Genomic DNA, 18,258 nt, shown 5'->3' on the forward strand with positions numbered 1-18,258 from the left:
ACATCACTTCCTGCCTCAAACAAACTATACCTCTCCACAAACACATACAAATTCACCTACCCACCCATCAAATATTTTATATATATTTAGATCACGTACATGAGTTTTATACAGGCCCTCATACGCACATTACACACAAACTGCATATGCATACATTTGTAAGAAATCTGCACCTTTAGACTGGCTTAAAGGATCACTATAGTGTCAGGAAAACAAACTTGTTTTCCTGACACTATAGCATCCTTAGGACCCCCTCCCGCTGGGCTGAAGGGGTTAAAACCCCTTCAGCTACTTACTTTTATCCAGCGCCGTGCTCCCTTGGCGCTGGTGACCTCTCCTCCCCCGCCGACGTCCGCTGCCGTGTGAAGCAGAATGCGCATGCATGGCAAGAGCTGCGCGCGCATTCAAACGGTCCATTGGAAAGCACCCGCTGACTGACACCCGCTGACTGACACCCGCTGACTGACACCCGCTGACTGACACCCGCTGACTGACACCCGCTGACTGACACCCGCTGACTGACACCCGCTGACTGACACCCGCTGACTGACACCCGCTGACTGACACCCGCTGACTGACACCCGCTGACTGACACCCGCTCGTGGACACCCGCTCGTGGACACCCGCTCGTGGACACCCGCTCGTGGACACCCGCTCGTGGACACCCGCTCGTGGACACCCGCTCGTGGACACCCGCTCGTGGACACCCGCTCGTGGACACCCGCTCGTGGACACCCGCTCGTGGACACCCGCTCGTGGACACCCGCATTTACTGACACCCGCATTTACTGACACCCACATTTACTGACACCCACATTTACTGACACCCACATTTACTGACACCCACATTTACTGACACCCACATTTACTGACACCCACATTTACTGACACCCACATTTACTGACACCCACATTTACTGACACCCACATTTACTGACACCCACATTTACTGACACCCACTCGTGGGCAGCCACATTTACTGACACCCACTCGTGGGCAGCCACATTTACTGACACCCACTCGTGGGCAGCCACATTTACTGACACCCACTCGTGGGCAGCCACATTTACTGACACCCACTCGTGGGCAGCCACATTTACTGACACCCACTCGTGGGCAGCCACATTTACTGACACTCATTGACTGGCACACACTCACTGACACTCATTGACTGGCACACACTCACTGACACTCATTGACTGGCACACACTCACTGACACTCATTGACTGGCACACACTCACTGACACTCATTGACTGGCACACACTCACTGACACTCATTGACTGGCACACACTCACTGACACTCATTGACTGGCACACACTCACTGACACTCATTGACTGGCACACACTCACTGACACGCACACACTCACTGATACTGTCAAACTTACACACCTAATCTCACACACTCACAAGTTATTATTCATGTTAGATTTAGTCCCCACAGCCTCCCTACTTATGGGGAAGCTGGAGTGGATCCTTTCCTTGAGGTGTGGCTGCTGTGATCCTGTAATCTTCAAGCTCTACTCACTCTGCCCCCTCGCGCACTGATTAGTAATGCTGGAAAGACGTCCTGTCCCGGCTCCTGGTATTACAGCAGGCTACATAAGGGAGCAGAGCTCGAATATTACAGCTCCCTCACCAGCTGGCTGCTTCCATACCTTCATTCCATACCTCCCTAAGCTAGCTGGACGCCTATATACGGAATGTGCTGACAGACACCTAGGTGCCAGACCAAATTTCCTAGTCACCTTGGCGACCTGAGCCCTGGGTTAAACATTACTAGGGAACATATTTACATAAACGGTTGAGGACTGTTACCTATAATGACTTCTAAAAGGAGTGGTGTGCATAAAAAGATAATGGAAAGGGAAGAACAATGTATTCATAAAGGATACTAAAACTTCCTGCATCGAAATATCAGTAACTCTTGGCTCACCCCTCGGCTTGGCTCACCAGTGACCAGCAGGGCCTAAACCACCTGCTCTAAAGCCTAACCCTCAAGCTTTACAATAAATTGATCAACACTTTCTATACATTGTGATTGTGCAGAGATGTTTTCATATAACGCATGCATTGTGATTGCGCAGAGATGTTTTCATATAACGCATGCATTGCGATTGTGCAGAGATGTTTTCATATAACGCATGCATTGCGATTGTGCAGAGATGTTTTCATATAACGCATGCATTGTGATTGCGCAGAGATGTTTTTATATAACGCATACTTTGTGTTGCTGTAGTCTCCAGTTTATTGTGATCGTGAAAGTGCTTGATAACTTGGAAAGAATTGCAGTCACGCATGTAATTCATTATTAAGTGTCCCCCAAGGAGAGGCCTCCGCTTCTGAATATAATTCATCAACTCCCTTACAATGTGGCAATTAAAGAATGTGTCATATTTCTATCTCACTAGTCACTGTTTTATACACTTTTTATGAAGTAATAATCTTTTACAACTTCCTTACTTATTATTAAGCTCATGTTTAAAGAGCTGGACGCCTAAAACTGAAATGGCAAGAGTTTGAGTAATTCTTCTGCATGGAGTAAATTATATGGCAAAATATCCAAGGTTACTCTCTGAATGTTTTTAAGAATCAAAACAAGGGGGCGTGGCTACGACTTGAATGGCCCCAGTCGCAGATTAGGTGAGCTCCTACGGTGACAGCGATAATTAGCGTGATTCCACACAAAAATAATATGCGGGAAGCTTACCCGGCACAATACCACCGGTACCAACGTGATGACAAGTAAAGCACCTCAGAAAATGAGGCTGAAACCCACTGCCATACAAGTTTCGGCCCTGTCTCCGCCAAGCACGCAACCACAAGATAGCGACAGGACGACACTCTCACCAGCCTGGAGCTCAGGACATGACGATGTAACCTCCATCTCTCTAAGAACTGCAGTTCCATCGGCAGAGAACAACATTAAAACACTATTAGAAGACCTCGAAACTATGCTGCGGGCTGGTTTCCAGAAGCTAGCCAGTGATATATAAATAAGCCTCCAAGCTATTGGAGAGCATACAGCCACCTAAAGGGCAAAGCCGAAGAAATTATAGAGACCCATAATACCTTGGCAGACGAATATACTGAATTTACAGCACATAGGATGGCTAAACTAAAAAAATTCCAGCTGCAGTACCGCGAGACCCCATAGTGAAAGTTCACTTCTATGGAGCTAAGGAAAAGATTATGCAAGCAGCACGAAATCCCAGCCGGCTGACAGGCAAGTTTGCAGGAGTTCAACTATTTGCGGATCTGTCTCCAGCTACGTTGGCAAAAAAGAGAGCCTTTGGCCCGATCACAAGAGCCTTGAGAGCTGCTCAAATTCCCTACAAGTGGGGGATCCCAACTTGCCTCATAATACACAAAAATGGAATGGACAGAACAGCATCATCACCCGAAGAAAGCCCCAAGCTACTTGCCCAGTGGAACATACACTTATCACGGTAGTAACTTACCGCAAGTGGTCCAGTGGCATCACTGCCACGTCTCACCGGAGACTGGCAGAAGGTCAATGTGGCAAAATAAAAACAAAAGGAACACTGCTAACTTGCTCACACTACCCATATAAATGGGTTAATGTCTTTAGGATGCGGTATGACCGTCCTGATACTTTCCCAGGAGAGGTATCAATGCTGATATATCATGCTGTCAATTGTGCTCACCTTCTCCTGTGGACAATCCATGATTATGAGAATGATATACAAGGATGCAATATCTGCTGGGGGGGGGGGGGGATGCTGTGGGGGGGAGGGAGACAGAGAATAACCAGCAACAACAACAAAAAAAGACCAATTACAATTAAAAGAAAGAAAGAAAAAAGGTTGAGTTTGCCTTGAAAGCATGGGCAGGTTCATTATCCTGACGTAACTTACTCAGAGGTACTCTCCAGATCCCAGTTCCCTTCCCCATAATATGTTGGCTGTCACCGGCGGGCTCGCCGTGTATCTGACCTTGTTTTATTGATTTATCAACCCATAGTTAAAACCCCCACAGGCTCTTTAACGAGCCGGTGTGGTGCACCTAGAAACACCGGAACTGTAATTTACTGTCCTCAGCCAGACAGACCCTACTGCTGTCTGGATCTCTCTGGCAAGTGTATATAGTTCATGATTTGTTAAATGAGATAGAGATATATATATATATATATATCTATCTATTTATAATTTTTTTTGTTTTTTTTATGTTGGTACATGATACAGCAAGGGTGCAGAAAACCTCTGTGATGAGGTAGAGGATACTGTATGCAACACAGGTCGGGCTCTTTTCGCCTCTCTTCTTAGGTTTGCATGGCATGGGCGGGTCGATGTGGGGAGCGAAGACTGGGTTGAAGCAAACACACATTGCTCTGCAATTTCTCCTCAAGTTAAAACATGGGTTTAAAAATATTCTCCATTAATGTTAAAGGCCTCAATTCTCCACATAAACGGAGGCTTGCTTTAAAGAAAGCCAAGCAATCCCAAGCCCAAATTATATTTTTCCAAGAATCTCATTTCACAAGGAATGGCAGACCTAAATGTAACTCTACCTCCTTTCCGGTAGATTGCCACTCTCTTGTTTCTCAAAAAAGAAAAGAGGAGTCTCCATACTTGTAAGCATGACATAGCTTTCTCGCATGTAGATAAAAAATGGCAGATTTCTTATACTACAATGCCATATTAATATTGCACCATACACTCTGGTCAATATATATGGACCACACTCAGATCAATCCAGTTTTCTCGACCATATCGTTCAAAGAGTGGATAAATGGAGGTTTGGCGAAGTGATAATGGGAGAGGACACAAACTTTATTCTGGATCACCAATTGGATAACTCGTCCAAACTGGGGGTTGCGGGCTCCACGACACCGCATAGGCAACATGTCTTTAAGCAGACAACTCGTACTCCCGGATACCGTTTCTTGATCCATGGCTCACTCATCACTAGGGTAGACAGCGAAATAGGTTTGATATCGTGGTCTGACCGTGCACTGATGACTTTGACACTGGTAGACCAATATCCCTCAAAAGGTAAATGCTCTTGGAGGCTAAATGAACATCTTCTGATGGATCCACAGATCCGTAACGATATTATCTAAGAGCTACATCGATACTTCCAAAACAATAAGGCGCAGGACACTGGCATAGCCTCAGTGTGGTTAACTCATAAAGCCTTCACCAGAGGCGCATTTATTAAACACGCAAACCAAGCCAAAGCCAGGTGGTTGAATACATACTTAAACCTCACAAAACTACTCACTGAAGCTTCTTTGTTAAATAAATCATCCCCCTCTACACAATGCTTACATAATTGGAAATAGCCAAAACCAACTTTCTGCTACTTAGGCTCAAACAATGATATTTTGAGCAGGGCAACAGGGCAAGGGTGCTTTTGGCCTCCCATTTGAAGAAAAAGACTTTGGATACCAGAATAGCATACATTAACTCATCACAGTGCCAAAAGATTATGAATCCCGACAACATAGTTCAAGAATTTGCTAACTACTACGGCTCTCTGTACAACCTAGACGAAGTTGATTTTACAAATGTTCCCTCAAAACAACATATTGACTCCTTTTTGGAGGCAGTCGAGCTTCCCTGTTTGCCCGATTCCGCATTATCGGAACTGTTCGCACCTATTACTAACTTAGACATACTTAAACATATTAAAGCTTTACCAATAGCCAAAAGTCCAGGACCGGATGGTTTATCAGCCATATATTATAAGACATTCCTAAACCAACTGGCCTCGTATCTTACTACGCTTTTTAATGACCGTTTCACTAACGGAACTCTCCCAACCGACATTCTCTGGGCTACCTTTCCCAAACGGGGTAGAAAAGTAACTATATGTGCCAATTTTAGACCAATCTCTCTCCTAAATACTGACACAAAACTCTACGCAAAAATTTTAGCAGACAGGGTGGCTCCATATCTAACCTCACTGATATATTCTAACCAATCTGGCTTTATTAGAGATTGCAAAGGATCGGATAGTTCAAGACACCTACTGAACGTAATTCATTATCTTGATAATACTGCCTCGGAGGGCCATCTAGTCCCGCTGGACGCGGAGAAGGCCTTCGATATGCTACATTGGCAATATATGAGGGAGGTATTGACAAGGTTTGGTTTCCCAGTGGCCTTCATAGAGGCAATCGTGGCTCTATACTCCTGCCCCATGGCTTGTGTCTCCAATACAGGATTTGTTTCCGCCCCCTTTCCCATAACCAACGGAACCAGGCAGGGTTGCACATTATCCCCCCTGTTCATCCTTAGGTTAGAGCTGCTGGCTCAACTTAAACGAGAAAACCCCAAGATCCATGGCGTGACAATAGGCGAACATAATCACAAACTTTACTTGTTGGCTGATGACATAATACTAACACTCACCGAGCCATGTAGATCCGTACCGGCTCTTTTATCTTCTAGAGAAATTTGGATATCGTATTAAAAAAACTAAATACCAGTAAATTCCAAGCCCTCCCAATCAACATACCCCACCATAAGAGAAAACCTCCAGCGGAGCTTTCAATTTGACTGGAGAGAGGAACATGTGGTCTAAACATGTGGCATAATCATATGAGAATATTCCATTCACTAAGGCAGGAGCTGGAGACTTGGAGGGATGTGAAGCTCTCATGGGCAGGGCGAATAAATGTTGTTAAGATTATGTCACTGATTATTGTACCTATTCTGGATGCTACCCATTTAGGTACTTTAAAAGCTATTGTCTAAAAGGGCAAAAGGTTTTTTTTTTTTTTAACTGGATAGACATGGAACGGCAACAAATGCCAGGCGAAAAGCTGATAGCACACATGTGGACTCCCTCACCACTCTGAATCACACACCTATCATGGTTTTCCACCACAATAGCATTGCTCTCTGCATGGAATGCTCTGTTTCAAACTCTGAATAAAATCCCTAAATATCAAAAATCAAGCCACATTGTGGCACTGTCCGCAGTCTCTCCATGCCTCTCCCTAAAACAATAAGAATATGGTATTTCCAAGTTGTCAATTCTTATCAGGTGGCTCTGGGATACCATTTGCGGTCCGCAAATGACCTATGACTTGCCCTCCAAATTCACATTTCTATACCTACAAATTAAGTGTCCTTATGGACCACGTAGATTACACTATAACAAATGAAACATGAGAGGTGACAGGAATCAATAACTTAATAGCCACAAGCTGGGACAAACCTTTAAAACCCAAACTCTTGTCTCTTTGCTACAAATCGCATTTTAAAAGCCCAGACCTAACTCAACCAAAATGTATAGCTCAATGTGAAAGAGAAACTGGGGATACAATTTTGATGGGCCAATAGAATAGAAGACTGAACGCCCTCAGGGGCATGACTAGATGTTTCTCCCACCTAGAGACCCACAGAAAACTGATATACTGTTGGTATTTAACCCCGGGTAGACTCACACACCTATACAAACGTGCCAAACACCTGTTGGAGGTTTGGCAAGGACAAAGGCACCATATTCTAGACTTTTCTCAGTTTTGCTATTTTTAATTAAATTTGCCATTTAGTGTATAACCCTTTATTTCTTTGTTGAGTTTAATTAATTGACTTCATTTTTCCCAAGTACAGATTGCATTAGTAAAGTACTAGAGTGTAATTATTTAGTTTAAAGGGACAACTATAGTCACCCAGACCACGTCAGCTCAATGAAGTGGTCTGGGTGCCAGGTCCCTTAGGTTTTTTTACCCTTCAGATGCAAACATAGCAGTTTCAGAGAAACTGCTATGTTTACATTTGGGGTTAAGCCAGCCTCTAGTGGCTGTCTTCTGGACAGCCACTAGAGGTGCATCTGCGACGCTGAAGGCATATTATTCCTCCATCGCGCAGAGGGTCCATACGAAAGCATTGAGAAATGCTTTCCCATGGACACTTTGAATGCGCACACGGCACTTGCCGCGCATGCGCATTCGGCTCCGCTGACGTCGGCGGGGGAGGAGAGGTCACCAGCGCCGAGGGAGCCCGGCGCTGGAATAAGGTAAGCTGCTGAAAGGGGGTTTTAACCCCTTCAGCGCCACGGGAGGGGGACCCTGAGGGTGGGGGCACCCTCAAGGCACTATAGTGTCAGGAAAACTGCTTTGTTTTCCCGACAGTATAGTGATCCTTTAAATGATTGTTACATTTGCATTTGTTACTTAGTATGAAGTATGTTTGTATGTTCTTCACAAATGATATCTTCAGGCAGTCCTCCCTGAGAAGTCCAGTGGATCAAAAGCAGTAGGAGGTGCAAATTATGTATATTCAAATGATCCAGCGACTTTGCACGCTAATCTGTCCTTTTTCCCTGGGACAGTAAGATGGTTCAGGCAGTAGTAACAGCAGGATCCAGACTAGTGTTAATTTTGGCAGCAAATTTCAATTTAGTTTTAGTCAGTCTTTTGACTAAAAAGCCATTTTAGTTTGTCGTACTTTAGTCATCGGAATAGTTTGTTTTAGCCGACAGAATTTACACTGATCCAGACCTGTGTGAGCCATGTATCCAATGAATGGTTTCCAGGGGATAGAACCAGCCATAAAGCTCCTAAAGCCATATTTTTGTTCATTTTGTATTTGTATTCCTGTGTATTTATGTTTTTGTGTTTTTATTTTATACACTATGGAGTGTTTTTTTTTATTTTTCTTAAAGATTTGAAGAATTACAGTTGTATACAGTACAGGTGGTGGTGTCATCCAGAGCTATGTATCACCTGTTCTATATTGGGATGTTTTATTGTATCCCACCCTTAGTTGCGATACATTGTATCACCCCTCATTCCTTAGTAGTTTCTTTTTATATGGGTTTTTAATGGGTTATACCCAAGGTGGTGGTGGTATTTAATTTTTTTTTTTTTTTTTTTACATATTATACTATTTGTTATTTAGCAACAATAATCACATGTTTGTTCAGATTAAATTAGCGTTGTGAAAACTTCTCAGGCAGTTTGGTAATCATAAATCTGCCTTGGGGAGCAGTGATGCAACATTGCTACTCTTGAAGGCTTTTAAGTTGACCACTGCCATTGTTCTACAAACATAAACAATATGTGTGTCTTGTTCTCCTGCAAATATGAATTCTTTCTTGTTCCCAAATAGCTTGTAATTAAATAAGTACCCGGTAGAGGATAGTCTCAATTTGCTTTTGTGGTATAATAATAAGCACAGTATGACGTTTGGAGAATATAGTACTCACATCTGTTTACCACTACTGGTTGACCATACTCTCTCCCCATTTTTTTTGTTATAAAAAAAAAACCCTGAAATTTGCAGTTATATCTATAGTATGACACAATTTAAAAAAAAAAAAAGTTGCTTGTGTATTTTATTAGAAATATATCTGTCTATATATTATTTCTCTTGATTCTATATCAGTGAAATATAAAAATATATATATATATTTTTATGTCTGGATCAGTAAAGAAGAGTGACATAATTAAAGGGACACTATAGGGTCAGGGACGTGTATACCTTACCCTATAGTGTTTAAAACACATTTAAGGTTCCTTGCCCCTCTTCACCCACCTTAAATAGGGTTAGAACTTACCTTTTTATTCCAGCGCTGCGTGGGTCCTTGGCTGAGATCATCAGAATTGACTGCACCAATCCGCATATTGAATCAATGCAGCTCTATGGGGAAAGTTCCCTTTAAGTATGTGACTGGATCCAACAGCAATATGTATGCACCCTAGTCAGGCATTGTTTTAAGTGATCTAATTCAGCAGTAATTGGCATTAAACTTCTCAACGTTAGCTATTCATTACCGGTTAGCTTCAAGTAAAACCATTTCATAAAGCCACATATTATATATGTCCTTTCTCATACATATAAAATATATATTTTGTTACTTTAGGAGTTAAAAATGAAATGCTCCCTAGTGCTGATGCTGCCTCCATTTTGGCAAGTTGTTAGACTGTGGGGGCTTGATCGATACACCAAAAACTCTCCAGAAGCTAAAGTTGTTTTAATATTGCTTAGTATCCCGTTACATTTTTTTGATGTAGAGGTACTCTTCATTCACTTTCAGTTTAGAGTGACTTCTAACTGCAGCAATTTGTAAAATTCAGTGCAGCTATAAGACAAACCCAATGAGCTCTCAGTTGGACAAAATTCTCTCTTCTGGCTGCTTATATGATATTTATTCAAGCTGTGAATATTTTATATATATATATATATATATTTTATTGTGTCCCCACACACGATTCTGAATTCTCTCTCCTACTTACAGAACAAGTTGGGATGTGATGCTGTGCATACGCAATCAGTGGCACGGCTAGCCACTGCACACAGCACACTTCACAAAACTGGGACATGGAATGTTTTTGAATTATTGGCACCTACGTTGTGGCTACTATCATTTTTTGGAGCAGATCCAGTCATTCTAATGATACGTTGGGAAATATAGTACTTATCCCATAAATTCTTGACAGGCAGGGTTTTAATAAGGTTGTACCCCATAGACCAGAATGAGGCCCTCCTGAAAAAAATCCCCATGAAGCCATATAGCTAACTAAACATGTTCCCTACAGCAAATGAGAGCATCCCTAGGAGCTAGGAAGTGACTGGTGAAAGGCCACGAATGAAAATCCTTTTCAGACCTGGCTGGTAATGCATGGTTTTTGTGTCGTTGTTTATTAATGTGCGAAGTGATCCTGTCATCTACAAAATGGGAAAATGGCAAGTTTAATATCAGGTAAGTTGATACGTTTCTCAAACTCTTGTAATAAGTTATTGAGATATACAGCGGATTTGTAGTTTTATTTTTATAAAGGACCACCTGCTGATTAATCTAAGATTTAGCTACCAAGGAAACAATTCGTTCTGAAATCGTAAATTACTTCTCTCTAAAATGACATCTTCCTGTTGTAATTTCAGGTTATCTAAGGCAACGTGTGAAACTTGTTGTTGTTCACTGTTTTTCAGTACAGTATAGGTTGTACAGACAACCCTTTTATTATTTTATATTTATTAACGCAGCATTGTCATTGTCTGAGGCCTTTGCCTAATTTATGTCGTCGCTGGTGGTCCAGTAGCCAGAGGGGGAGGGGGAGCAGGGAAAGGTGAGATTTACTGCCATCTTTTTCCGGACATTCCTTTTCAGCTCCTAGTGTTTCAGCTCCAGAAGCCGATGTCCGTTCTGTATGTTTGCATGTGTGAGAATACAGCATTGAGATCTGGAGAGAATTAATGCCCTTGTAAGCTGCAGTTTCTGTGTCACAGTTACCCACAGTTGTAAAATATATGGAGATGACAGACCTGACAGAAGTGTCATTAGACAAGGTTCATTTTGTGAGATTTCTACTTGGGCTCTTCCAACTTGCCCTCCAGGAATGAAATTGAGAGACTCCCTGGTTATCCAGTAATAAGGAGTCCCTCCGCAATCCCTTACCCATGACTGTTCTATTCACAGTCCCCCTTTGTATGTTCTGACAGATGCTAGCCATTGTGATCACCTTGTGCTCAGGCAGCAAAATTGCCAATGCACTTTATCAAGATCAGGCTGTTTTTTCCCTTGTCTTAAAGGGACACTATGGTCACAAGAACAACTACAACTAATTGTATTTGTTCTGGTGAGTAGAATCATTACCTTTGGGCTTTTTCCAGTAAACACTGTTTGTTTCAGAGAAAATGCAGTGTTTACATTACAGCCTAGTAATAACTTCACTGGCCACTGCTCAAATGGCTACTAGAGGTGCTTCCTGGGGCAGTGCTGCACAGTGTGACTGACATTCAGTGTCTCCGCCCTCTGCATAGAGAAGCATTGATTCTATGTATTTCTATGAGGAGATTGGCCAACACAGTGTTTGGCTTGTGCTAGTTCTGCCCCTGATCTGCCTCCTTGACAGTCTCAGCCAATCCTATGGCTGGAATAAAAGTAAGATTTTACTATATTTAGGAGGCATGGGGGGCAATTTTTTTTTTTTTTTTTTTTTTTTTTATAAACACTATAGGGTACTGAATATATGTTTGTGTTCCTTTAAATTCCATCTCCTGTTTTGGACTACAGTCACACTGTCTTGGGGATGTTCTATGTCCCTCTGATCTTTTAAGGTCTGTCCTTTCACATTCACCTCAGATTTGTATCTTTGGTTTGGTAATTGAGTAATAAGGGATATCCGATAATTGGTTCTCCTGTAAATGTGTAAATATTGGGGTCCTATAAGGTTTATTAGAGTTTTGGAGTGTTACTTTTAAAAGCAGGAATTAACATGTTAACAGTTTAGGGGGTGGCGATTGTTCTGTTTTGCGTTTCCCTAATCATTGGGCGATGTATGTTTATTTTATTCTCTGTTCACAGGCTGGATTAACACATACAAATAGAAAACAGTATAAAACATTTGTTTATTTTTCCTTTTCCAGGCAGCATAATTCATGTATTACATATTTGTAATTCATTAGTGAGAAAGCTCTGTTTAGAATTACATTAATAAAGAACATATTACAGGCGAGCAGTAATAGAAACATCATCATCTTTTTTTTTTTCTTCTTTCTAAATGTTTGTTTTGTATGCACATACCTAGTTAGTAGCGCTTTAAATAAAATCTGTGTCAATATATATTGTGTCATGGAGAAAACCATGTAAATCCTCCATATGACACACCATAGCTTTCCTTGATTCTTTACCTGGTCAGAGTATCTCTGATATGAACTATAAGGGCGCAGTAATATGGCTAAATAATCCGCTCCCGATGACGTACAAAGCAGATGCAACAAAAATGGCGTCTGCTTAAATGATAACTGCAAGCACTCAGATGAAGTTAGTGCAAATTAAATGGCATGTCTGGTTTCTCAGTAGTATGGTAATGCCAACACTGATTCTCAAACACACCTAGAGATGTGTTGACTAAACTAAAATTATGGCAAACTGAAAGAATAAGTTAATAGCCAAGCTATTGCTGATATTTGCTTATTTCCTTTTTTTGGCAATGGCCAACTTATTGATCTCCCCCCCCCCCCCCCCCCCTCTGCCCTAAATTTTGCAGTTTGCTTTTCAACCTGCTACAATTTACAATTGAATTATTAACTTCCAATTTTGTCAGTGGGTCTAAATAGTGATAAACCACAGATCTTCTTACTAAAAGAATATGTATGTATTGTTTTTTTTATATTTAGACAAAGAAGCAGCATATCCCATACCGAAATAGCAAACTTACCCGTCTGCTGAAGGATTCATTGGGAGGAAATTGTCGCACAATCATGATTGCAGCTGTTAGTCCATCATCCTTGTCCTATGAAGATACCTACAATACTCTGAAATATGCCAACCGGGCCAAAGACATCAAATCGGCAGTAAGTAAAATTGGGAGCACTGCTTTTCAACAAAGATGACCAGAAATGTGATTTTGGTTTTGTTTATTCAGATTCATTAAGATGTTGCTTTCTTTTATTCGAATAAGAGAAAATTTATGTTTTTATACTAAAAGTTTGATAAATGGGTAGTTGCTTGGTGAGGGCGGATGCTCTTATGTTATAAACATAATTTTAATTAGTGGAAAATTACAGGATTGACGTTGTCCAAATACGCCTTTGCATTTTTTCCTTTGCTTGTAATAATTATTTCAAACTTAACTTTTTACCAGAGGGTTAATTGCTTTATTTTATAGGATGTGTTCCACTTTCCTAGTCATTCTAGTGGGGGATATTGGGTTCTTTATATTCCCTTCCTTTTATCATCCCTTTGTAGTATCTCACTGAACGCATGTACCTAAAGTATGTGTTTACATAGCTGCCTGTGTCCAGTTTAACCTTGCTATCAGACTCTTGTACTGAAAGAAAACACAAATATTTTTCCTGTTATCCATTCACTCTAGTTTCCTATAAAGAGAGTAGTTGTAGTTTGGCCAAATAACCGCAGAATTGAGTTTTCAGGTTAAAAATAAAATTGCAACTTGGCAGAATTGGATTTTTTTTCCCCAACTCCTCTTATTTTGGTCTCTATATATTTCATTTAAAAAATGCCTTCTAGTAATTAATTTTTTTTCTTTATTTTTTTAATATCCCATTGTGTGTTTTAGAGACTGTGAACTTAAATCAGTCTCTTTTATTAAATTAAAATGTTTTGAATATACAATTGTCAGGATTCCGGGCCATTGTGAAGGTGGGCAGTGCTATTTGGCTCGGTCCAGATTTTCTCTTAAGCCACTATTGCTCCATCAGTCTTGGGACTGCCCTCTTCCTGTCCATAAACCGAGAGGGTGAACACCCTGAGACGCTGAATTGTCAATGTCAATTGGCATCTTAGGCATTGCTGTGGGGGTAGGATGACCACCTCTTTTGGAAAAAAAATACCGGCCATGCTAATTTGCATAATTAATTATACATGCATGATATGACAGGACACGATGTACATAAAAGAACGAGAACATTTGGAAGCAGAAAATGTCCTAAATCACGAATAAAATACTTAAAATGTGTGTACTTTGTCTGACTGTGCGTATGTGATGAGTGTATGTGTGTATATAGCAGTGTGTAGTTGTCTAAATTTGTATATAAAAACACACACGACTGTTACATACACACACATGCAGACTGCTGAATACATACACACACATGCAGACTGCTGAATACATACACACACACGCAGACTGCTGAATACATACACACACACGCAGACTGCTGAATACATACACACACACGCAGACTGCTGAATACATACACACACACACGCAGACTGCTGAGTACATACACACACACGCAGACTGCTGAGTACATACACACACACGCAGACTGCTGAATACATACACACACACGCAGACTGCTGAATACATACACACACACACGCAGACTGCTGAGTACATACACACACACGCAGACTGCTGAGTACATACACACACACGCAGACTGCTGAGTACATACACACACACGCAGACTGCTGAGTACATACACACACACGCAGACTGCTGAGTACATACACACACACGCAGACTGCTGAGTACATACACACACACGCAGACTGCTGAGTACATACACGCAGACTGCTGAGTACATACACGCAGACTGCTGAGTACATACACGCAGACTGCTGAGTACATACACGCAGACTGCTGAGTACATACACGCAGACTGCTGAGTACATACACGCAGACTGCTGAGTACATACACGCAGACTGCTGAGTACATACACGCAGACTGCTGAGTACATACACGCAGACTGCTGAGTACATACACGCAGACTGCTGAGTACATACACGCAGACTGCTGAGTACATACACGCAGACTGCTGAGTACATACACGCAGACTGCTGAGTACATACATACACACACACGCAGACTGCTGAGTACATACACACACACGCAGACTGCTGAGTACATACACACACACGCAGACTGCTGAGTACATACACACACACGCAGACTGCTGAGTACATACACACACACGCAGACTGCTGAGTACATACACACACACGCAGACTGCTGAGTACATACACACACACGCAGACTGCTGAGTACATACACACACACGCAGACTGCTGAGTACATACACACACACACACAGACTGCTGAGTACATACACACACACACGCAGACTGCTGAGTACATACACACACACACACACGCAGACTGCTGAGTACATACACACACACACACACACACGCAGACTGCTGAGTACATACACACACACACACGCAGACTGCTGAGTACATACACACACACACGCAGACTGCTGAGTACATACACACACACACACGCAGACTGCTGAGTACATACACACACACACACGCAGACTGCTGAGTACATACACACACACACACGCAGACTGCTGAGTACATACACACACACACACGCAGACTGCTGAGTACATCCACACACACGCAGACTGCTGAGTACATACATCCACACACACGCAGACTGCTGAGTACATACATCCACACACACGCAGACTGCTGAGTACATACATCCACACACACGCAGACTGCTGAGTACATACATCCACACACACGCAGACTGCTGAGTACATACATCCACACACACGCAGACTGCTGAATACATACATCCACACACACACACGCAGACTGCTGAATACATACATCCACACACACACACGCAGACTGCTGAATACATACATCCACACACACACACACGCAGACTGCTGAATACATACACACACACACACACACACGCAGACTGCTGAATATATAATACACACACACACGCAGACTGCTGAATATATAATACACACACGTACCTGCTCGCAGGACTCTGGTCCTGCTGCAAATCTTCCACATGCTTGTCCTGTAGCTCCTGCTGCTCCCACTCCTCCCATGTGCACCATATTAGTGGAGAGGGCAGGGACATGCAGTGACATCCCATCTCCGCCCTCTCCACACAGCTCTAGCTCCAACGAGTTTTCTTGCACGGCCTTAGAGCACTGCACACCCTAATGGCCAATGCCGATATTGCAGCACATGCTCATCATAGAAAAGTACCGGCATACATATTGTCGGTAATTTTGCTATAACTGCACCGGCCACAGAGCATCAAATAGCGGCCAGGTGGCAACCCTATTAAAGTGTGGGGCTTTGGAGGCTGACATTCCAGATCTCTACAGTTAGTGGAAAGGAGAGAGATGATCTAAGCAGCACGTTGTTCATGAGGATATACCTACAGCGGAAAGGATATGTCTTGACCCACCTCTCTGTTAGGGTAAGGGTTATCAATTTTGCTTTGGGCTTAAGCCACAGGTGGTTCTGGGACCCTGCAATGCCCCTGCTGAGAGAGGTACAAGGCTGTGCTTCAAATTGAGTAATCAGAACCATAGATCTGATTTTGAGGTTACTTTGTTTTCTTTTCTTTGCTTTCAATCTGTGAACTGGCAATGTACTCTGCAATTATACTACTGACTGAGAATCATGAGTGTTATCCTAGATGAAGGGCAAAGAATTATCTCTTCTTATCATAGTTTGATCACTGGGTGGCATTTCAAAGCTCTGCCTGCTTTGTATTTTACTCCATCTTTGTAGGAACATCAGCCTGTGTATTGCAATAACCCAAGACAAGTGATGATTGTTTTAATTATGAAAGGTTAAAAAAGGTTTGCTTTTTCTAATTAACAGGTAAAGAGTAACGTTGTAAGTTTGGACAGTCACATTAGTCAATATGCCAAGATCTGTGAGGAACAAAAGAAAGAGGTACGATAACAATCATGTCAAAATCTTTCTCTTTTATATTATGCTATTATTTACTTTAGGGAATGTACAATGTGGCAAAATAGTTTTGTTTATTGGGGAGGGCGTTTTTGTTTTTTAATAATGGAGATGTTATAGCTTCATAACTGACAATAACAATACAATCTCTCTAGATATTGTGTTATGACATGTTTTAACAACAAGTTAAATCCAGTGAATGGAAACAATAGTAACACTAAGTTCCAGGGTTCTCTATCGGCAGTACACCAGTTTGTATCCAAGTGAAATCAAAGACTTGTGTATGCCTCTGGTCCAATTCAGGCATTGATTAATATAAAGTGAAGAACTAAACAAAACCTAGTCAATTGGATTCCTAAACCTATTTGGTAATAAAATGTGTTTACAGTGCATAGCTTACAGTCTCTGTCTGTCTAGAATAAATCTTGCTAGTCAGGAAGTGTTAACTGTAAAGGAAAACCTTCACTTTTCTGGAAATAACACCATAGAATAAAACAATAAAAATCACTTGGTCTGTGTATATAGTACTGTAACTTTCCCCAATAGTACAGATCTATAGAACATGTTAGCAATTTATAAATGCCAGTAATAATATGTAACATTTCTCCATGTGGAAGTCTGTTTTCCTTTATATTAAAGTGAAACTGTCATGAGAGATATAAGTTTACAGTTTTGATGTTATACAATTTGTAAAATATTAATAAAGCACTTATTATGACTGTGTTATAATTCCACTGAAAGTTGTACCCAGCCTGACACTTATAGATACTGGGCGGAGCTACCGCAATCTAGAAGTTTAAATCCCCGCCAGCCGCCAGTGATCGCTGAGGGATATTTGCTTCATCTATGGAGGATCTGCCCAAGAGGATAGTATTGAAGATGTTCATAGCAATACTAGGGTACTCTTTTTGTATAGAAAAGACAGGGAAGGCAAAGAAACGTGGAGGGGTGGCCCTGTATATGAAGGATAACATAAAATCTAGCCTAATAAAAGTTAGCGAGGTGAACATAGAGTCTGCTTGGGTTACGTTCGAATTTGGTAATCACACAGTAACTCATGTAGGTGTGATTTATAGGCCCCCAGGACAAATAGAAGAGCTAGATAATCTACTAGTTGAGGGAATAG

The 18,258-nt window shown here is 41.8% G+C and overlaps 1 protein-coding gene across 1 annotated transcript in view; it reads left to right on the plus strand.

Annotated features, from left to right (window-relative positions):
• The window catches only part of KIF18A (kinesin family member 18A), an 83,076-nt gene that overhangs the window by 27,473 nt on the left and 37,345 nt on the right, over nt 1-18,258 (plus strand). Inside the window, exons 7-8 of the mRNA XM_063438579.1 lie at nt 13,102-13,278; nt 17,043-17,117. Coding sequence (XP_063294649.1) covers nt 13,102-13,278; nt 17,043-17,117 — 252 coding nt within the window. The remainder of the gene's footprint in view (nt 1-13,101; nt 13,279-17,042; nt 17,118-18,258) is intronic.

Source organism: Pelobates fuscus, chromosome 12 (genome assembly GCF_036172605.1).
Source record: "Pelobates fuscus isolate aPelFus1 chromosome 12, aPelFus1.pri, whole genome shotgun sequence".
NCBI classification, from domain to species: Eukaryota; Metazoa; Chordata; class Amphibia; order Anura; family Pelobatidae; genus Pelobates; species Pelobates fuscus.